The 23383-nt window shown below is 38.3% G+C and overlaps 1 protein-coding gene across 2 annotated transcripts in view; it reads left to right on the top strand.

Annotated features, from left to right (window-relative positions):
- The window catches only part of KLHL1 (kelch-like family member 1), a 514835-nt gene extending 491697 nt beyond the window's left edge, over positions 1 to 23138 (top strand). The window contains exons 10-11 of one of the 2 annotated variants that reach the window (XM_006864306.1): positions 11592 to 11763; positions 22000 to 23138. In XM_006864306.1, coding sequence (XP_006864368.1) covers positions 11592 to 11763; positions 22000 to 22059 — 232 coding nt within the window. In that variant the 3' untranslated portion in view covers positions 22060 to 23138. The remainder of the gene's footprint in view (positions 1 to 11591; positions 11764 to 21999) is intronic. The other variant, XM_006864307.1, reaches the window with a different exon arrangement.
- Positions 23139 to 23383: the final 245 nt, after the last annotated feature.

The raw sequence follows: 23383 nt of genomic DNA, 5'->3' as shown, positions 1-23383 counted from the left end.
TAGCTATATCTATCTATCTATCTATCTATCTATCTATCTATCTATCTATCTATCTATCTATCTATCTATCTATCTATCTATCTATCTATCTATCTATGGTGGTGGTTATGTGTCATGGAGTCAGTCCGGACTCATAGCGACCCTGTACAGGGTTTCCGAGACTGTAAATCTTTATGGGAGCAGAAAGCCTCATCTTTCTCCCACAGAGAACAGCTGGTAGTTTCAAACTGCTGACCTTGAGGTTTGATTTGCAACCACTATGCTACCAGAGCTATATATATATATATATACACATATATATATAATGATACTGATTTCTCTAAGTAGGACAGTAGTCCTTAATGTATATCTACAAGTAGGAAATATTAGTGTTTTGTTATTTCCTCTGCAAGATGACTATTTGGAAAGTGTGTCAACATTAGAATTTCACTTGAAGAATCAAGCCTTCAGACATTCATTTATTATTGTATAATTTACTAGTGTTAACTGTTGTTGTTTTTTCTCCATTTCCTGTTTGTTTTCTCGATGTCATAAATTCTGCTTTGAAAATTCGTTGAAAAATTATTTTATCAAACTGAATAATGCTCAAATGAAGAATAAAATTGTGGCACTGTAAGATAAACACTGGATGACTAACAGCAAAGTTGTTGGTTCAAACCCACCAGTCACTCCTCAGAAACCATATACAAGATAGCTATGAGTCAGAACTGACTCCATGGCACTTAACAATAACAATAAAATATATATGACCAAAGGAGCCCTAGTGGGGCAGTGGAGTAAGCATTCTACTCTCCATAGGGTACAGAGAAGTCCAATTGACACATTATTCAAATTTACCCAGCAACCACTATTTTTGAAATGGTTCTACCAGCTTCTTCAATTGATCAAACATGAAATTGAGCTGTATTGATAATTATTGGTGATTGAAATGCAAAAGTTAGAAACAGAGAGGAAGGATCAGTAGTTGGAGAATATAGCCTTGGTAATAGAAATGATGACGATCTTATGATAGAATTTTGCAAGACCAATGATTTCTTCATTGCAACGACCTTAATTAAGCAACATAAAAGACAACAATATACCTGGATTTCACCCAATAGAATACACAGAAATCAAACTGACTACATCTGTGGAGAGAGACAGGCAAATCAAAGCCAGGGTCAGACTGGAATAGACCATCAATTCCTCATGGGTAAGTTCAGGTTGAAGTTTAAGAAAATTGAAACAAGTCCACAAAAGTCAAAATATGATTTTGAATACATTCCACCTGAATTTAGAGATCATCTCAAGAACAGATTTGATGCATTAGACACCAAAAACCAAAGACAAGAAGAGTTGTGGGATGACATCAAGAGCATCAGACAGGAAGAAAGCAAAAGGTCACTAAGAAGACAAGAAAGAAGGAAGTAACCAAAAAGGATGTCAGAAGAGACTCTGAAACTTGTTCTCCAGTGTAGAGATGCTAAAGCAAATGGAAGAAATGAGGAGGTTCTGTTACCAGAGTCACTCTGAAGGATTTGCCAATGCCACTCAGGTTGTAACAAAGAAAGGGCTTTATTATGCTGGCACATGGCTCAGCAGATTTGTATCCAGAGGCTGAGCCCCATCTTTCCTATTTGAGGATATTTTATAGAGAATAGGGGTGTATACCTGAGCTCATTTGGGATTGGTTAGCAGATACCAACAGTTCACAGGGCTACCTGGGATTGGTTGGTTCAAACATAGGTGGGAAAGGATATATGAACATCCAAGCAAGCAGTTACAAAGTGGAAGCAGGTAAACATTAGCTTGGGACTCTGTTCCCTCCCAGAGGTGGGTCAGGAAAAGGAGATTAGCCTGGGCAATCACATGAGGCTACTTATTTCCCAGAATGTGAATTTTGCTCCAGGAATGAGCTATGAGCCTAGGGGACATGGTGGGCCAGCAACTATTTCCACAGGCCTGCCTGCCTCATTCCCCCCTTTGAGGCCCATGTAGCTAGATAGCTAACTAGTGGGCCTCACTTTCCTGGATGATACTTTTTAGGTCAGTTGACACGGGCAGATAGGTATATTGCCAGAGTATGCAGGAAGTAGTTTTCTTTTTTACCCTGTCTTTAATTATGCTTTTCAGTGTTTTGATAGCCAGTGGAAGGAGGCATGGGCTGAGCAAACATCCCCCTATGATGATCAGAAATTCTTCCACTATAGTTTTGAATCCTCCAATGCTGAGAACCCACCTGCCCGTAATGATTCTGGACTCCATCCGTACCAAGTTCACAAAGGAACATGAGCTAGTTTTTGGATCTTTTTCACAATGTCCTCAACAGCTCATTCTTGATCATCTGTCTGTAAGCAATAGTTTGTCAGGTTAAATTTTCCATACACACCCACTTATTGAGCTAATAAATAGACTTGGGCTAGTCTGTTTCTGGTAGCATAGTGGTTACAAATCGGAGTGCGAACTGCAAGGTCAGCAGTTTGAAACTACCAGCTGCTCCGCGGGAGAAAGATGAGTCTGCTCCCATAAAGATTTACAGCCTCGGAAACCCTGTGCACGGTCGCTATGAGTCGTAACCGACTCCACGGCACATAACAACAACAAGTCTGTTTTTATAAACAGCATTTCTGAGTTTAGTTTGTTACTGAGCTAAGAGGGTTAAGGTTCTCCCTCCCAGTTTCATTGGTTATAAGTTCAGTCAGTTAGGAGGGTGCCCTCATATTTATAGTAACTATAGAAGAGTAGTGTGGTGGTCACTGTTTGGTCCACCTTGGTGATGTGGATGTATAGATTATACAGATTTTTTTCCCTTTCCCACACCTCAAAGTCCAATTAAGATGAGTACCGTGGCGGACATCCTCATTCTTCAATCATGCATAGATCAGCCAGCTCCCGGTTTGTGGTTGAAGTAGGGTGGGTCGTATGTCTTAGTGTTACCTTGTAAGAAATGGTAGGGTCAGTTTCAGCTTTACACGAAGATGAGGCTTTCTTCAGTCTGTTGTAAATCCAGGTGGGGACTCCTTTTACCTTGGCTGCTGTGGAGGTGGTCAGGATGACAGTCAGCTGTTCTCATCACTTGGGTTTCACTGGAGTCAAATTCCAGTTCCTCACCCACACCAGGTCACCTAGGCTTGGGATAATTTCTTGTTCCAATTATCTCAGTAATTTTTGCAGATGTTTCTGGATGGCCTCCCAAAATAAAAAAATCAGACACGTTTATTACACTCTGAGCTAAATAGACCCAAATGTTTTTATCCCATTGAAAGGAATACTGTCTTGTGAGAGTCCCATTTTAAAGAGCAGAAGATACATTATTTTAAGGGGCATCTTCTTATCTTTAGTTAGATCTCTCCAGTTGCTTTTGATGTCCAGGTGGTCCTATTGACTTATGGGTAAGACTTGATTCTGGTATAGTGTGTCCAAGTTTTGAGTCCAGTTGACTTGACAGCTGACGGGCTGACTAGAAGGACTTCTCAGGGTCCAGTCCACATTTGTTTCTAATTGGTTTTCAGATCTGTCTCTCCATGTTTTGAGCAGTTCTTGATCTCCAGGCTGGAAGGGTCCGGTTACCTATAGGGAAGGAAGCAGACCTGGGAAAAGCAATTTTATGAATAACATAAAGTGTATGGTGGAGGTGTTGTACATACCACTGCACCTTTAAATCTTGGCTGAGGTCAGGTAGAGGGTTGAGGGAAGCTGCCTGGAAAGGTTTACTGTACACAATTTTATAAGGGTTCAATTTAAGCCTGTTTCTGGGGACTACCTGAATTGGAAACAGGGCTAAGGCAACACCTGGTCCCAAAGTAGATAAATTTCTTGGCAGTTTGCCTTTGTTTCTTTAGAGTATGGCTCATTTTTTTGAATCTCCATGTTGAATTTAATTTCCATTTCATCTGTAGATGTTTGCTGCTCTGTTGTCACTTTGGACACTTTTTTTTGGAAGTCCAAACTTGGGTATAATCTCCTTCAAGAGGCTTTTCACTATTTCTGAAGTTCTTAGTTCTAGTGGAAAAACGTCTACTCAACTAGAAAAGGTGTCTATAAATACAAAACCAGCAAATATTTAATTCCCCTGCTTGGGGACATCTGCATACAATCAACCTGTTAATTTTCGAGGGCTTGTTTACCTTGATATTGGTGCAGGACAATGTCTTGGGATTGGTTCTTGAGGCAGGTTAAACAGTTAGAGCTAACATACTGTATGATTTGTGTGTGTGTGTGTATGTGTGCAAATTTCTTGCCCTAGAGCCAGGGCCTAATGAACCAAGCCAAGGCCTCGTTTTCTAATGGGTCATTTCATGGACTCATTTAAGAAGAGCAGGGGCTAGTTTCACAGGATCAGAACCATTCTAGTGCCATTTACTTTTTAGGTTTTAGCTTCTTAGAACCAGCACAATTCCATCATCATTTACTTTTTATTCTTTAACCCCTCTCTCAAATCCTTCTGCCTCAGTTCTACTCAAACCCTCTGGGTACACATTCACAGTCTTTTTTGCCAATATTTCTAATGCCCTCGTCAGTGTAATCAGTTCAGCCTTCAGAGCTGAGATCCCCGGCAGGAGGGCTATTGCCTCCACCTGGTCTTGTAAGATTACTATTATGCACCCTGCTATCCGAGTCCCTTTTTCCATGTAACTACTTCTGTTCACGAACAATGTCTATTTCACCAAATACAGTTAAACAGTTGTCTAGAAAATACTTGTTCAATGATTTTTATACAATTATGTTTCAGCCCTCCAATTTCCACATCAGGGGAGGATGGCAGGTTTAGTCACCCCATAATTCACAGGGTAACATTCAGATTGTCCAGTAAAATAACATGGTATTGCCTATCCGTCCTGTTGTGAATCATAGGCTTCCCTTTTTTTGCAGCAGGGAGACAACCTGATGGGGACGGTGACAGGCTTAGCTAGAGTGAATTTCTCAGCTTCTTTTCTGAGAGGATGTTGGTTTCTGTGAGATGGTAAGCTTCTAGGTTTCAATAAGCATCCTCGGGGGAATGCATATTGGCTAGCTCACATGAGGGGTTTATCTGATTGTCTATCTCCTCAGGCCAATGTGACTGGTTTCCTGAATTTGAATAAGTAATTGCCAGTCATGTTCATGAGAAACTTCCATCTGCAGATTTTTGGTTTCAGGAAGCTGTTTGAACATGCAACTTTGGAAACAAGTCCTGGCCCAGTAAGGGGACCAGACCATCATTTTTTTTTTTTTTTTTTTTTTTTTACCATTGAAGCAGTCCAGGGGTTTCAGGGAGAACTGGTCCTCAGAGTCCTCCCTGAGATTTCATTTCCCATTAGTGAACAGAACAATCATAATCTGTTCCCCATTGTTATTTTTAGCTGAGGTCCCAGAGGTGGGGCTGTAGGGGTGGCAAAGGTTGATGCCAAATCATACTGGATCCCCTTGTCCCCTGACACCATTAGTCTTCTGCAGACAATGAAGCTTGCTCAACAATCTGTTGAGTTGGATGACTTTTTCTGCCAGATCCTCCCCTATTATTTGGACATTTATTTTTCCAGTGTCCAAGTTTTTTTTAATAAGCTCATTAGTCCTTGCCTAAGGACCTCTTTCCTTTCAGGGGTCCTCTCTGTGGTCCCACAGGCTTACTTCTAGTAGTCTTTTAGGAAGATAGTTACAGCCTGAGACTTCTTGTGCTCTCGGCTGTTAAATGCCTCAAAGGTGATGTCCACCAGCTGGGATGGATTCATGCCAATTGCCTTGCTGTTTCTTTTTAATATCCAGGGCACTTTGGGAGATAAAAGTCATGTTAACCATTCGGATATTTGCTGAGTTCTAAGGATCAAGGTCTGTGTACTTACAGTAAGCCTGGTAGATTCATTCAAAGAATTCAGAGGGGTCCTCAGCTGGCTTCTGCTGAACTGCCTGTACCATGTTCGAGGTCTTTTGTTTAGGAACTCCGTTTTTCAGACCTCTGAGAATGCACCTTGTATAGTGCTCCAGTCCTGGCAGGACCATTTAGATTTCAATTTGTGTCAGCTAGAGGAATTGCCTTGACTGGGGCAAAGGTCCCGTTTAGGCTTTTCTCCATGGATGCATGCTGTTTCCTCCCAGGCCTTATCTCAGACCAGTTTTTTTCATTCTGGTCAGGAGCATTGTCAACAGAGCCTGAATATCTGCCCAATTAAGATGATGGGTAGCAAAATAGTGGTTGTTAAATTTGTTATTTTGTTTGGGTCATCCTAGTGTGGCACTGTGGGTCAATGCACTGAGCCACTAAGTCTGTTTGAACTGCAAGGTCAGCAGTTCAAGCTCACTAGTCACTCCTTGGAAACCTCTCACAGTGTTACAAGTCAGAACCAACCCGGCAGCACCCAATAACATCTCACTAAGAAGTATTGGAATTGTTCCTGTTTAACAAGTCCAACCAAGATAGAGAAGGGAGTATGTGTCCAGTAATATCCTGTCCTTCCATATGCAACCCTATGGGCATATACAGAGGGGGTATTGCCTTGCCTCATTTCCTGGTAGCCCTCTACCGAAATGGGTCCCTTAAAGGATATGGTATAGAGAAATCACTTCCAAACTGTTTTCCTCAGTGGCTGAATATGGCCTGGCAGGCTTACTAGGTCAAAGTATACTTTTCACTGATGGCAGCTGCTGGTGTACCAGGGGTTGTAATAAAACAATGCTATAATCAAAAGCTATATTTCATTTAAAAAAGTAACCATTCATCTCTTTGTATATTCACATACAGGTCTGTTTAGAACTCTGTTTTCCGCTAACAGTCATCTGTATTCATTTTTCCTCTGCATGGCTTTTATATTAGCAGTATAAATGCATTATAGTATGTATGCACGATATGACATACATATTCTTGGAATTCCAGTTTATTTTTCTTAAACATAAATACAAGACAACAAAAATGTAATTTTACAAACAAATAGACAATTTGACACAGTGGTTGAACAATTCAAGCTGGAAGATGGTATAATAATTTAAGAATCCATTTAAAGGTTATTTTTCTCATCATCTAGATCGTACATTGGCCAAGCTGTATTACAGTAAAACACCATTTCCTTTGATGTTATAGGAGGGTACCCATACAGAAACCAGTTAGAATTATACCTTTTCTTTTGGGGTGAGGCCTCTACTCCCATTTCAGATACAGAGGTTAACCTTAAAGGAAACAGAAGGGACGCTTTCAGGAAATTACTTCCTGATTATCATGCCCAAATGTGCGAAAGTAGAATAAAACAAGGAGATCTCAAAAGAGAAGAAGGTGAGTGCAGGAGACATAGGGCCAAAGTTGTGTAAAACACCCCTGGGGTTTTAGCCTTTTCAATGCTACCTGATGATTCAGGTGAGCCACTGGCCCGCCTCACAACCAAGGAGGTGGCTATAGACCTAATTAGAGCCAGGTGTCAATGTAGGAAACTGGTCAGGGCTGTCTGGTTCCCCAGTTGCTACTGGCCACACGCGTTATGTGGTGGGCTTGTCAAGAGTTCCCTTCCGTGGGCCAGCCTACCCCCAAAGCAGGTCAATCCACATCACAGAAAGCCCTCAGCTTCCCTGGAGTCTGACTGTAATTCTGACTATATTACTTTTTGAAGTTTCTGAGCACAACTTTTAGAGATGTTTCCTTCCCCTGTGTGCCTCCCATGATGGTGAGTTCACAACAGATAGATCACGTCTAGACCTTGCTGTTCCTCTTGCGAGAATTTTCAGGTACCTCTTAGCTTTGGCAAGTTTCAAATCAGGAGTCCACCATGAGCTAGCAGTGAGGACCGTCTCCCTAAGCCGTGTGAGATTCTCCACTGACCCAGTGCCAGACACACCACTCCTGCACACAAGACTTCCCTTTTCAAACTGACTGAGGACTCAGACAGTGGTGGGAAGTTGATCAGGTCTCCCTTCTGGTCGTTGACCAGGTCTGACTACCTGTGAGCCCACACCCTTACCGCGGTTCAGTAGTCCAGGATTAGTCATTCCTTCACCTGCTTGGTCCCTTAGAGATGAGGATCCGCGACAAGTCTCCGTCCTAGGGGAGAAGGTCCTCACAGTGAGAAATCTTGTCAGGGCGCACTCAGTCGACAGAACTCCCGAACGAGGTTCCGCCTTGGCATCTGTTGCTCCCAGGGTGGCAACAACTCCGTGGCCAGTCCTTGGATCACCGAGAAGAGAAGTTTCCCAGCCCATGAACCAGAAATGTTATTGGAATTGCTTTGAAGGAGTCGCCAATGCCACGCGTGTTTTAACAAAGGAAGGGATTTATTGTGTCAAGACATGGCTCAACAGATTCGTATCCAGAGGATGAGCTCTGTCTTCCCTATGTGAGGAAATTTTATAGGGAATAGGGGTGCGTACATGAGTTTATTTGGGATTGGTTAAGGAGCTCTGGTAGTGTAGTGGTTACGAATCGGGCTGCGAATCGCAAGGTCAGCAGTTCGAAACTACTAGCTGTTCTGCAGGAGAAAGATGAGGCGTTCTGCTCCCGTAAAGATTTATACCCTCGGAAACCCTGTACAGGGTCGCTATGGGTCGGAACCGACTCGACGGCACTTAACAACAACAACATATGTCCATATATATGGAGGTTTGGCAGAGTGCTGTAGGATAAGGTTGGTTAAATTGCAGGTGGAAGAATTATTTAGGTCTCTTCTCCCTATTATATAAATTAGTGGTGTTTACTTGATACTGAATCATTGCCACCTCAGTGTGACCTTAGGTATGGTTTACAAGCCTAGTCTTTCCCTTGTGGAGTGACTGGTAGATTCAAACAAGTAAATTTAAGGTTAGGTTAGCAACCCAGCTCATAATCCATTATGTTTTCAGAGCTCCTCATTTGTAATATATGGTAACCAGCTTAAATAAACAAAACAAAACACAAACAAACAAAAAAAAAAAACCTAGCAAATTATTTTTGGTTTAAAATAAACAGTGATAAAGTATGCTCTTTAATTTCAGTCCTTTGACTCACCAGTCTTTCCTGAATAATGACACTAACATAATTACTTTTAATTTTTTTCTCCTGTTTTCAAGATTTCCAATTTTACTTTAAATAAACTCAAACTACCTCTGATTGGGAGTCAAAGTAACCTATGAACTTTTCAAAAACCACCTTTTCAATTATACTTCTCTCTCATATACCTTAGCTAGCTGCAGTATAAGATCTCTGGTGGTTCTGTAGAATAAACACTGGACTGCTAACCAAAAGGTAAGCAATTCAATCCCACTAGCCACTCTGAGCATAAAAAAGATGGAAACATAATGATTTACAACCTGGAACACTTAAACAAGGTCACTATGAGTCAGAATTGACTCCATGTGGTTGTTTTTGTTTATTTGTTTTTAGCCATAATATACACATCTGCTTCCTTGAAGCTGAGTTTGTGTGTGGAAAAGAGGAAGATTCCGAATGACATGAATTGGGTTGGTGCAGTGTCAGCAACAATGGATTTAAATATAACAACAATTGCAGGATGGTGCAAGACTACACAGTGTTTTGTTCTGTTGTGCATAGACGTGTTGTAAGTTGGAACTGACTCAACAGCACATATCAGCAACATTTATATATAGGGATTCCTGGTGCTATAGGATCTACACTGGAGAGTGAACCATAAGGTTGGTAGTTCAAACTTACCAGCTGTTCCTTGGAAACCCCATGCAGGTTCACTGTGAGTCGGAACTAACTCGAATGTACTTGACAATAATAATAACAATATATGTAGTGTGGTTGTTAAGTACTTTTTTGGTCTTGTTGCTCTCCTACATTTCTAACAATTTACATATTACATATTGTTATTGTTAAGTACCTTTAAGTCACGGACACTTAACCCTAACAAAACAAATATATATATATATATATATATATGTGGGTGTGTAGATAGATAGAGACAAAGATAGAGAAGAGAGAGGGAGAGAAAGAGGAACAGTCAGTGGGTTTGATCCTACAGCACCACAACAGGAGTCTCTTTCTCTCTTGTTGTTGTATATATACATATATAGAGAGTCCTGGCATGGCACCGTGGGTTAATGCATTAGACTGCAAAGTCAGCAGTTCAAGCTCACCAATCGTTCCTCAGAAACCCTATATATGGCCACTATGGCTCAGAACCCATGAGATGGCACTTAACAACAATATATATATCTCCTAAGACCAATGTTTTCAGGATAATTATATATACAGTATAGTCCTGGTGTAGCATTGCGGGTTAATGCACTGGACTGCAAGGTCACTTTGAACTGCAAGGTTGGTGGTTTAACCTTACCAGTCACTCTTCAGAAACCCAATACAGGTTCATTATAAGTCTGAAACAACTCAGTGGCACTTAACAACAACAACAGCAACATATGTAGTATATAACTTAGGCACTATATATATATTAGAAAGTGAAAGAGAGATTGTTCTGGTGTTGTACTGTAGGATAAGCACTGGATAGCTAACCACAAGATGATCGTTCAAACCCACAAGCCATTCCTCAGAAAACCTATACATGGTTGCTATGACTCAAGAACATATATATGTTTTTTTACATATTATATATGTAATTAACAACCTGCAATATGCAGATGATACAACCTTGCTTCCTGAAAGCGAAGAGGGCTTAAAACATTTACTGATAAAGATCAAAGAGCACAGCCTTTGGTATGGATTACATCTCAATGTCAAGAAAACAAAAATCCTCACAATGGACCAATAAACAACTTTCTTATCAATGGAGAAAAGATTGAAGTTGTCAAGGACTTCATTCTTCTTGAATCAACTATCAACATTCATGGAAGCAGCAGTCAAGAGATCAGACAACATATTGCATTAGGCAAATCTGCTGCACAGGAACTTTATAAAGTGTTGAAGAGCAAAGATGTCAGCTTGAGGACTAAGGCGCACCTGACCCAAGCCATGGTATTTTCAATAACCTCATATGCATGCAAAAGCTGGACAATGAATAAGGAAGATCATAGAAGAATTGATGCCTTTGAATTATGGTGTTGGAAGAGAATACTAAAAGTGCCATGGGCTGCCAAAAGAACCAATAGATCTGTTTTGGAAGAAGTGCAACCAGAGTGCTCCTTAGAGGCCAAGATGGCCAAACTTCATCTCTCATACTTTGGACATATTGTCAGGAGGGAACAGTCACTGGAGAAGGATATCATGCTTGGTAAGATGGAGGGTCAGAGAAAAAGAGGAAGACCCTCAACGAGATGGATTGGTCAGGTGGCAATCATTGATGGACTTAAATGGCAGTGGTAGTGAGGTTGGCCTGGGATCAGACATTGTTTTTCTGTGCATAGGGTCGCTATGAGTTGGTTCCGACTCAATGGCACCTAACAACTACAACAACATATGTAAATACTTTATATAAAATATATTAATTTTAGGGTCATGATAGGTATATATGTTGTTGTTGTGTGCTGTCGAGTCGGTTCCGACCCATAGCGACCCTGTACAGGGTTTCTGAGGCTGTAAATCTTTACGGGAGCAGAAAGCCTCCTCTTTCTCCTGCGGAGCGGCTGGTAATTTCGAACTCTGACCTTCAGGTTCACAGCCCGATTCATAACCACTACGCTACCAGAGCTCCTATGATATGTATATAGTGAGAGTCAAATATGACTAGTATTTTTTATGTTCTATCGTCTTTGCATTTTAGATACGATCCCAAAACAGACACATGGACTATGGTGGCTCCTTTGAGTATGCCCAGAGATGCAGTTGGGGTTTGTCTCCTTGGTGATAGATTGTATGCGGTTGGTGGCTATGATGGGCAGACATACCTCAACACAATGGAATCCTATGATCCACAAACTAATGAGTGGACACAGGTAAGATTGCCTTTAGCATAAATAATAATTTACTTTCTTATGAACAGAAGAGAGTATAGATTACAAATAAATAATAAAAATTTAATTTCTTTGAACCAAAGTGATGGGTTTACTCAATGGGGTGTTCATCTAGTAAAACATTTAATTAAATAGCATCTTTTTTATCTGTATACTTTTCTCTTATACATGGTATGATTTAGTAGAATTTGTACTAAAAAAAAAGCATTCACACATCAATGTATTTCCATTTCATTATAAATAGTGACAAGTAGTACCAAATTTTTTAAGAAAAATTATAAAAACGTCATTTATCAGTTCACAAAATCCCAACTTTAACATGGATTTTGTTCAGAAATAACTGGAACAATGAAATTGAAGTCTGCAGAAATTCACTTCTTTGCTTCTCATTTTTATTGGGCTCTATGAGATCAATTTCTATATCCTACAGAGTGATGAGGCTTTGGAATCTCTAAGTAGGAATCCACAATGCAATAAACAGAGGGTAAAATAATTGTTTGTCCATGTTGAATTGAAGAACAAATAGCAAAAGATTCTGAATATCAAATGCCTATTCCTGGGTAATCACTTGGCCAGGTAGATCAAGAAGAATGGTTTTGAGAGCTCAATTGTGATGTTAATTCCTAGAATGAACACTGCAGTTAGACACTGAGTGTTTTGCTTGAATAAAGCTGCTCCCATTCTAATCCATGAGCTGGAAGATGTTTGTTGGTCTATGAATGGGGACAGAGAAGTAAAGGACAGCACAACCAAATAATACTGAAAATCACTTTTTGTTGTGTAGCTATTATGGCCTTGGAGGTGGAGGTGTTTAGGGAATGTGACATGGAGTCCATTAGGATTTATAGCGACCCTACACAGGGTTTTGAGCCTATAAATCTTAACAGGAGCAAAAAGCCTAGTCTTTCTCCCACGGAAAGGCTGGTCGTTTCGAACTGCTGAACTTGAAGTTAGCAGTCTGACTCGTATCCACTACGCAAACAGAGCTCCTTGTTGCTTGCAATTGTTGTTGTTGTTTTTGTTAGGTTCCATAGAGTCAGTACTGACTCATAGCTATGCTGTGCACAACATAACGAAACACTGCCTGGTTCTGGCCCAACCTCACAACCGTTGCTGATCCTGAGCCCATCACTGTCACCACTGTGCCAAGCCATCTCATTGGGGGGGAGGGGGGGAGGGTCTCCTTTTTTTCTCTGATCCTCCACTTTACCAAGCACAATATACTTCTCAAGGGACTGGTCTCTCCTGATAATACATTTGAAGTATGAGAGACAAAATTTGGCCATCCTGGCTTCAAAGGAGCACTCTGGCTATACTACTCCAACACAGATAGGTTTGTTTTTGTGGCAGTCCATCGTACTTTCAGTATTCTCCTTCAACACCGTAACTCAAATGCATCAGTTCTTCTACCATCTTCCTTATTCACTTTCCAACTTTCTCATGCATATGAGGTTATTGAAAATACATTGGCTTGGGTCAGGTACACCTTAGTCCTCAAGCTGACATCTTTTCTCTTCAACCCTTTAAAGCAGTCTTGTGCAGCAGATTTGCCTAATGCAATAAGTCATTTAATTTCTTGACCATTGCTTCAATGATTCTATTCAATAAGAATAGAATAAAATTCTACCCTTCTTATATTCTATGTATCCTTATTTTTCTTCTCTTTCTAAACTCTCTCAATATTTCTTTTCTTTTTCTCCTTTGTCAGAAAGCTGAAAGTAAGATACCCTTTGAAAAAATAGAATAAATATAGTTTCTAAATGAGTGCACTGAAATTATAAAGAATTCCCTATTTAAGAAAATAATGATCACACCTCTTCATATTTCTCAATGGGTAGAGGTTCCCTTTATGATCATTGTTGTTGTTGTTAAGTGCCATCAAGTTGATTCTGACCCCTAGCGACCCTGTATAGGGTTTCCAAGGAGCAGCTGGTGAGCTTGAACCACAGACCTTGCAGTTCAAATGACTTTGCAGTCTAATGCATTAGTCCACAGCACCACACCAGGACTTCTTTATGATCATAGACATTGATAAAAGTTTATATGAGGAACCTAAACAGTGATCGATGCAAATATCCATTACAGATACTTACAGTGTTTGAATTTACGACATCATTTTCTTGATTGTGCAAATTCTGATGCTGTGTATTCAACAGCAGTTTTTAGATAGGCTGACTTTGAAGCACCAAATCTAATGTGTAATGGCCACACTAAGTCTTTACATTATGAATCTTACTCTTCACTGAAGCAACACTCTTTGACTTCAGTCTAGATGCATATATTTGGATAGGGAGGATTAATAAAATGAGAATTTAGAGACAATAAGTGGAAGTGTTTAAATACATAAATTATTAGATTTTCTGTGTTTCACTATAATTGTGAGAGAAGTATTCTTCATCTAAAGGGTAGAAAATATAAATAATAATAATAATTGTGTTTTACATAATTGCACTAAAATCTTAGAGGATATATTTTTAACTTCTTACCTTTCTGATTTCCTAGTAATTCCATGGATTATGCACTTCATGGTTGGTTTGTTATTACTGAAGAAATATTCTAGCTCAATGGTGTATATATTTTACATGTGCCACTTATACAAATGAACATTAAATAAAGTTAGTTTATAGGCATATAAATGAGGTAGCATAATATCTTTATTACATATTTATAATAACTAGCCATTATGCTTATCATTTCTCTAAAATTGAACTTAAAATAATGTATGTAGTAATAATAGGTCAAAGTCTCCTAAAAGGCATTCCCTCTCGTCTGTATTTTATTATACTCTTTTGCATCATATAGTATTTTACATACAGCAAAGTGGTATTTAAAATGTTTTACAACAACTTTATTTTAGTAATACAAGCATTTTTTTAAAAACTCTTAAATTACTTTGCAGTTGTACGCCCATATCTTTTCGCTATTTATATATTTTTAAGACTCTTGGGGGACCTTTAGCCAACACACACTAAATCCCTTTGCAAACTCTTAGGATTACAGCCAATAAGAGAATTTCCATGTTTGCTGGACCATTTCTTTTATTTTTCCAGAATGGATCCCATAAGTGGACAAATTCAGCTATCCCAAATGACTGATTACTGGAATACATTATAAAACTATTAAAATATGCAATAATTATAATTACAAAAATGAACTCCCCAGATAATTCTGATGGTTTTCTAGGACTGGAGATAATGAACAAAGATGGAACAGGTGTCAGATTTATGTCTTACCTAGCTTGTTTTAAGGAGGATGCATACATTTAAAAAAAAAATTTAACTTGATTTTGTTATTGCACATCACATTTATCAATTGCATTTAATTTGAAAAAATCCTTTTGTTGTTGTTGTGCTCCATAAGGTCGACTTAGATTCACAGAAACTCTGTATGTCAGAGTAGAATTAGCTCATAGGGTTTCCTATGTTGTGATCTTTACAGAAGCAGATCTGCAGGTCTTTTCTCCTATTAAGCAGCTGAGGAGTTCAGACTGCCAACGTTTCGTTTAGTAATAAAGTGCTTAAACCACTGTGCTACTGTTGTTGTTAAGTGCTATTGCGTTGGTTCTAACTCATAGCAACCCTGTATAAGGTTTCTGAAGAGCAGCTGTTGAGTTTGAACCATCGATCTCATGGTTAGTAGTCTAATGTTGCTCCAATAACGCCACATGAACTTTTGTGTATGCTCATGATACGCTATCATAATGCTGTCGTTCTACACCCACCACAGGCAGTAAGGAAACAAAGACTTATGTCTGACTTACCATCATGTCTCCAAACAATAACATGTTCATTGGCATAGAGTAGGAGATGCATGTTCCTTTCTCAAATAAACAAATGGAAAATTATTGCTGTAACTGTTTTCACTTCAGTTCTACCCTGGTTCAATTTATTGGCATACAATACATATGTAGAAAGTTGATAATGAATTCCAGAAGCCTGGTAATATATCTGCATCCTCAGTTGTTTTTATAGAATGTGGTTTATGGCTGATCTTTTCAGATTATCATCCACCCAGGCTGAAAGCCCTAATTCACTACAGGGAGACCAAAGACAGATATAAAAAACAAAATAAAGTAAAATATAACTATGCAGAAGAGAGGGTATACCTAGTTCAACTTTTAAGAATGTACATAAGTAGAGCAAAGTATCCCTGGTGGTGCCGTAGTATAAGCACTGGACTGTTAACCACATGGTTGGCAGTTCAAACCCACCCATCGTTGTATTGAAGAAAGATCAGGCTTTCTGTTCCCTTAAAAATTTATAGCTCTTGAAACCCTACATAAAGTCAATATGAGTCAGAAGTGACTCAGCGTCAGTGAGTTTGGTTTTGAGTCTATGTGGAATACAACAAAAATTTAAAATATGTTGCTAGGTTCTGTGGTAAGAGAGTTGGTATTTTGATGGCAATTAAGTGTATTGACTAGAAAACTCTTCCTGTCGGAAATGATACATAGGCTATAGCCATAGAGGTGGGTAAGAATTCATCAGATAAATTATGAGATTATTATAACTATGAGTTGTAAATAACTCAATTGCATTATGTAGCACATAACTTAAGGGGCAGCATTTGTAAAGAACCACACAGATCTGTCAGTGTGTAAGCACAGTACCGGTGCTTATGCTATGATGTGGACACAATGCCATTGGTGTTTTAACACCAGCAGGGTCACTCATGGCAGACAAACTTTCAGCTCATCTTCCTGACAAAGAAAAGCCTACCACAAAGCTGAAGAGACAGATTATTTTGGAAAGATAAGGCCCTAAAAGTCTAATGGATAGTAGTGGTCAGAAGATGAGGCCCTAGGGATGGGAAGCACTTAAAATATGACTGAGGAAAAGATGTCTCCTCAAAGAGTCAACCTTAATAATGTGAACTGAGCAAAGCTTTCAAAACCTTAATTTGCTGTTTAGGCAAGACTCAAAATGAGAAGAAACAACTTCAAACATCCTCCATTTATAATCAAAAAGTGGAATGTGTGAAGTCTGAATCTAAGCAAGTTGAAAATCATCAAAATTGAAGTGCAACACATAAAGATCAATAACCTAATAAGTGTAGTTGTTGTTAAGTGCTGTTGAGTCAGTTCTGTCTCACAACGACCCTGTATATGATTTCCTAAGAGAAGCTGGTTGGTTAGATCCTAATCCTTAGTGAGCTGAAATGGACCCGTATCAGTCATTTTGAAGTAGACAAACGTATGACCATCTTATGCATTCAATATAATATGCAGGTGACATGACATTGCTTGTTAAAGACGAGGACTTGAATCACTTCTGTTGATGAAGATAAAAATATACAACCTTTAGTATTTACAACTCAAGGTAAAGAAAACAAAAATCCTCACATTGGCACTAATGAAGAACATAATGATAAATGGAGAAAATACAGAAATTGTCAAAGTTTATATCATACCTGCATCCACACTCAATGCTCATAGTAGCAATCTATCAATCAACGTTTTACAAGAGCCAAATCTACTGTAAAAGACGTCTTTAAACTTTTCAAGGAGAAAGATGTCACCTTTCAAACTAAAGTGGACCTGACCTAAACCATGGGATTTTCAGTCATCTTGTGTACGTGTCAAGGCTAGACAATGGTTAAGGAAAATAAAAGGAGAACTGATACCCTTGAATTGTGGTACTGGTGGAGAATACTGACTATAACTTGGACCGCCGAAGGAACAAACAAATCTGACATGGGAAAAATTCTAACCGAATGCTTCTTAGAAGTAAAAATGGCAAGACTTTGTCTTGCATTATTTGGACTTGCTATCAGGAGGGATCAGTCTCTAAAGAAGGACACATGTTTGGAAAAGCAGAGGGTTAGCCAAATAAGAGGAAGATATGGATTGAGATCTATCTGACATCAGCAATGATAGTCCTCATTCCACATCCTAGTCTGAATCTGGCTTGAATCTCTGAAAGTTCTCTGTCAGTGTATGGTTGCAGTAATTTTTGTACTGTTGTTGTTGTTAAGTGCCATGGAGTCAGTTCTGACTTATAGTGACCCTGTACAGGATTTCTGAGACTGTAAGTCTTTATGAGAGCAGAAAGCTTCATCTTTCTCCCTCAGAACAGCTAGTAGTTTCAAACTGCTGACCTTGTGGTTCACAACCTGATTCGTAACAACTATGCTACCAGAGCGCCTTTTTTTTTTTTTACCTTCAGTAAAACTTTACTTTCATGGGATCAGCCATCAACACTCATGGAAGCAGAAGTCAAGAAATCAAACACTGTATTGCAATAGGCAAATCTGCTACACAAGGCCACTTTAAAGTATTTAAACTGACAAAGATGTCAGTTTGAGGACTACAGTACACCTGACCCAAGCCAGGGTATTTTTAGAAACCTGATATGCATGTGAAAGTTGAACATTGAATAAGGAAGACTGAATAAGAACTGATGCATTTAAGTTATGGTGTTGGAGGAGAATATTAAAAGTACCATGGACTGCCAAAAGAACAAACCAATCTGTGTTGGAAGAAGTACAGCCAGAGTGCTCCTTGGAAGCCAGGATGGCCAAACTTTGTCTCTCATACTTTGAATATATTATTGGGAGGACCAGTCACTGGAGAAGAATATCACGTTTGGTAAAGTGGAGGGTCAGAGGAAAAAGAGTAAGAACCCCCCAACGCGCTGGATTGGCACAGTGGAGGCAGTAATAAGCTCAGATATAGAAATGATTGTGAGGTTGGCTCTGAATCGGGCAGTAGTTCACTCTGTTGTGCATATGGTTCCTTTGAGTCAATACTGACTTGATGGCACCAAACAATAACAACAACAATGGACTGAGATAGATTGGCACAGTGGCTGCAACAATGGGCTCAACCACAGGTACAATTGTAAGGCTGATGCAGGACTGGGCAATATTTTGTCCTGTTGTGTTTGGTGTCACTATAAGTTGGAACCATGTCTATAGCACTGAACAAAAATAATAACAACACTCCCTCTATAAGTGTTTAGAAAATATATAGAGTACTTCTTAGTGTTTTATGAATATCATCTGTGAAAGTTTTTCAAAACATTGCTTACCAGTCCTCATCCTATTCCTACTGCATGGTGTGCAGTACATTACTCTGTTGATGACTATTAATTCAAACTACATTTGAAAATTATTGTGTAATAAAATAGAGAAAATAGAAAGTGTTTGTATTTTGAGTTTGTATACATGGATACCTTTGGATCTGCTTATCGTCTCTGAAAAAGCATACCCAAAGTTGATAATAATAGATAATAATATGTTCATAAGCCAAATAATATTACCTCAAATCATAGAAACTTTCATGAAATGAAAATCTCAAAATATTTCTTAATATGTGATCGATCTCAGTCTAAACAATTCAGAAAGTAGTGTTTCCATCTCTCTAACTCTTCTGTGAAGAATTCTGGATTCTTTAATTTACACCACATCAAAACCTTAATTTTTCATCCGACAATTCTGTTGTGGCATTGTAGGATCAGCATTGGACTCTGAACCTCAAGGTCAGCTTTTCAAACCCACCACCTGCTACTCGGGAACCCTGTACAGGGTCCCTGTGCATCAGAATTGACTCGGTGACACTTAACAAAAACAAAAACATCAAAGGAACTCAAATTGGGTTCCTTTGGAATATTTTTTGAATTTTAGGAACAAAAGTACTCTAAAGTGTCAAGATCAGGACTGTAGGGTGAAGGGATATGTTTCCCAGAAAAATTCTCTTGCAACCCTTATAGAATGAGCAGGAACATTGTCATGATGGAAAACAATTCCTCTTCATAACTCTCTTGGCCTTTTTATCCCCAATACAATTTTCAAAGTTTTTTTAAAACTTCTTCCTAATAAGCCCCCATGATCGTCCTGTGTCATTTGATAAACTTTCTGAAGATTTAACCTGTGCGATCCCCCAAAAAATAGTCACCATAACTTTCTGAGTTGACCTTTCTGCCTCAAATTTTAATAACTCCACAGATCTTCCTGAAAGCTACAGTTTTGACTGGAGGGTTTTTGAAGGCACCATAAGGAGTCCTGGTATGGTTCTGCAGGATAATGCCCTGGGCAACAAGGTTGGTTTGAACCTCTAGGTCAGTTGTTCAAATCTACCAGCTGCTCCCCAGAAACCCCGTACAGGGTCACTATGAGTCGGAACCCACTTGTTGGTACTTAACAACAACATAGGCGAGTAATACAAGTGCATCACTGAGAGAACTTATCTTCAATCATCCATTGAATACAGAGGCATATTTGAATGTTTTGTTTCTCATCAACCTGTGCATGTGTGAACTGGAATCCTAATAGCAATACTTTTACACTTACCCACATATATGATGTGATTATGAAAATAACTGTAGTGGTAGTGGTGGTGGCTGTGTGTCACCAAGTTGGTTCTGACACATAGCAACCCTGAATAGGGTTTCTGAGGTTGTAAATCTTTACAGGAACAGAAAGCCTCATCTTTCGCCCATATAACTGGTAAATTCAAATTGTTGACTTTTCAGTTAGCAGTCCAGCTCATAATCCACTATGCTCCTTATCAAAGAAACTATTTGTTGTTGTTAAGTGCCATTGAGTCGGTTCTGACCCACAGAGACCCTGTATAGGATTTCTAAGGAGCAGCTGGTAAACTTGAACTGCCAACCTTATAGTTCAAACAGCTTTGCAGTCTGTCGCATTAGCCCACAGAGCCACACCAGGACTCCAAAGTGACTATAGTAAACTATAAAAATGTTTTAAAAGCAATATGTTGTTGTGGTTGTTATTAAGTACCGTGGAGTCGGTTCCGACTCAGTGACCCTGAACAGGGTTTCCAAGGCTGTAAATCTTTATGGGAGCAGAACACCTCATCTTTCTCCCGCTGAACTGCTGGTAGTTTCGAACTGCTGACCTTGAGGTTGGCAGCCCGACTTGTAACCACTATACTACCAGAGCTCCTTTTTTTAGAACACAAAAGAATATCAATAATTGACATTTCTGTTTCCAATTTAAAAACTAGAGAGTATAAATTAAATTGGGTTTCACAAAGAATGTGTTTAATGCAAGGAATACAACAATAAATGACATACAGAAAGTTTGCTTTATGCCTTTGTGTGTTGTTGTTGTTTTTAAAACGACAGTGATATGCAGGGTAAGAGTTGTTTTTGTTGTTAAGTGCCGTCGAGTCGGTTCCGACCCATAGTGACCCTGTAGAGGGTTTCCAAGGAGCGACTGGTAAGCTTGAACCACCAATCTTGCAGTTCAAACTGACTTTGCAGGCTAGAGCATTAACCCACAGCACCATACCATGACTCCGCAGGGTAACAGTAAATACCTTTAAAAGAGCTGGTATATAAAGCAGTCAATAATAATATTTAGAGAATGAGAATATGTCCTTTACTAAGAAAATAATCTATGTGATCTGAGTTTATTTTGTTCTTATCTATTGTATTTCTTATATTGTGTTCACTTTCTTTCAGTTTGAAATAATAACTAGTAATATTAATTCTTCTCTCATATTTATATGCATATATTATTCTTAGAAAACTGTAATAAAGAATAATTGATACAAAAAAATTCAAAATATTGAAACTATTGGCTTACCTCAAGGGAAAACATTTTCATTATAAACTTTGTAAAAATTGTTGTTTTTAATATATTCCTAGACAATTTCATATTCAGTATTATTAAAAAAGAAACTCATTTCAATGACTGTCATATGGTAAATTTTAAAAAATAAATCCTATAGCAATTGGAATTATGGTCTATTTATGATAAAATATTGAAGTTCCTTCATTGCATGTCATTGCCTAGAATGGATGAGTAACACATCAGTATGATATCTGGGGAAATAACTTCACAAAAATTTCAATAAGCATAATAGATCTTTCATGTAAAATATACTTTAATTTATTACTCTGAAATATCATACAAAATGTGCCAATTCCAGAATAAAACTGCTGGAACCTTTTTTACAGCAACTTCATTTCACTAAACAAGCAAGTAAGCACAAAACTTACCACATTCCAAATAAAGTCGATAAGTGGTTGCTGGTTCTCAAAATGTCTATACACAAATTATTTGGGTTTTTTTTATGTTGTTTTTAGTATTTCCATTTTTATTGCACTATTTGAGTCTATAGTTGGAAAACATAAGCACATTTATGTATATTTATATGTATATAAATGTGCTTTTATAAAATGTATCCTAAGTAGACTAGTCTTTCTACGACAATAAAAGTTGCCTGAAGTTATATTTCATCTTTTTTCACAGATGGCTTCTTTGAATATTGGAAGAGCAGGTGCCTGTGTGGTAGTTATCAAGCAACCTTGATTGACTCTTATTTGGGTGAATTGTATTTGCTGGAGTGGCTATTATATCCGAGGACAAGAATGAGAACTTATTGAGATGAAAATTCTTGAAGAATAAGAATTTCTGTAGATTCACATATTGATGTCAAAGATGGTAGAAAATTCAAATGGAACTATGGAAAACATCAACTGGTTTGAAGAAGAACATCTACCATGTAATAGTTACTTCAGGAATGGTTATTGGTAATTTGTTCTGTATTGTAGCATACAATAACTAGAATTACCAAAGGCTTGTTTTTCTTGATCAGTTAAAAGAAGAGCCCGATATTTGTGACATGAGTAATTTCAAGACTACAATTCATTCAATGACTTTATAATCTTTGATCGAATCTCCGAGGTAGCCAAGAGTAGAAGACAAGCTATTTTATCGAACAGGATCTGATTGGATTACTGTTTTCCTAATCACATGTGGTCATGCAAGGGAAAATAATGATGTTTTATTAAAACAAAGATGCTTCTTCCTCATTTTCCTAAGCTATAAGGACAATTAGATAAAGAGATTCCTGCTTGTCTCTTGCATTCAGAAAACAAATAGTCCTGCTAATAAAAGCTACATGTTTTATCTGAGATGATGGTTGAATTTGTTGCAATCTGAAGCTGGCACAAACAAAGGATCATTTTAGTTAGACTTGCCACATTGCTTTGCTTTATAAACACACTGAACCAAAGAATCAGTAAAATAATGGGCTTTTGCCTTATGTTGAAGTTCAGTGTAAGCATGGGAACTTGTCTTTCTGAATGTTATATATATAGCCATTGCATGTTGGAGTCCTTTAGAATTTTGTTCTTCAAAAGAAAAAACAAACAGAAAAAAAAACCCAGAATTTTGAGAGAAAAACATACGATATTTTAAATTGGACTATTTATGATCATCGTTAGAAAGAAGGCATTCCCTGCTTTTCGAAGTTGTTAATTGATATGCACATTATTTTAAGCCAAATGTTTGTAATTGTTTAAAGCATAAAATGAGAACATTGAAACAACGTCTTTAATAGACCCATGTGACTTTTAAATACGATTAATAAATGATAGAAAATTTGCTTTAATTGGTGTATTGTTCAATAACTTTTCATGCTGAACATTAAGAAGGTGTACCACTGAGAAATTTTATCTCCTGACTTTTCAAAATGTAAGAAGCAGATATCTATAGCAATATGTACATTCATTTCTGCTGGAATGTAATAATGCCCTTACACCAAATGCAATCTTTAATTATTGTTGTCTCCTAAAGTCGCTAAGTTGAGACAGTTAACATTAATGCCTACAAAATAGTCATCACATAATAA

Source organism: Chrysochloris asiatica, unplaced genomic scaffold, assembly GCF_000296735.1.
Source record: "Chrysochloris asiatica unplaced genomic scaffold, ChrAsi1.0 scaffold00063, whole genome shotgun sequence".
NCBI classification, from domain to species: Eukaryota; Metazoa; Chordata; class Mammalia; order Afrosoricida; family Chrysochloridae; genus Chrysochloris; species Chrysochloris asiatica.
Note: the sequence above shows the minus strand (reverse complement) of the source record. Positions and strands in the feature narration are given on the sequence as shown.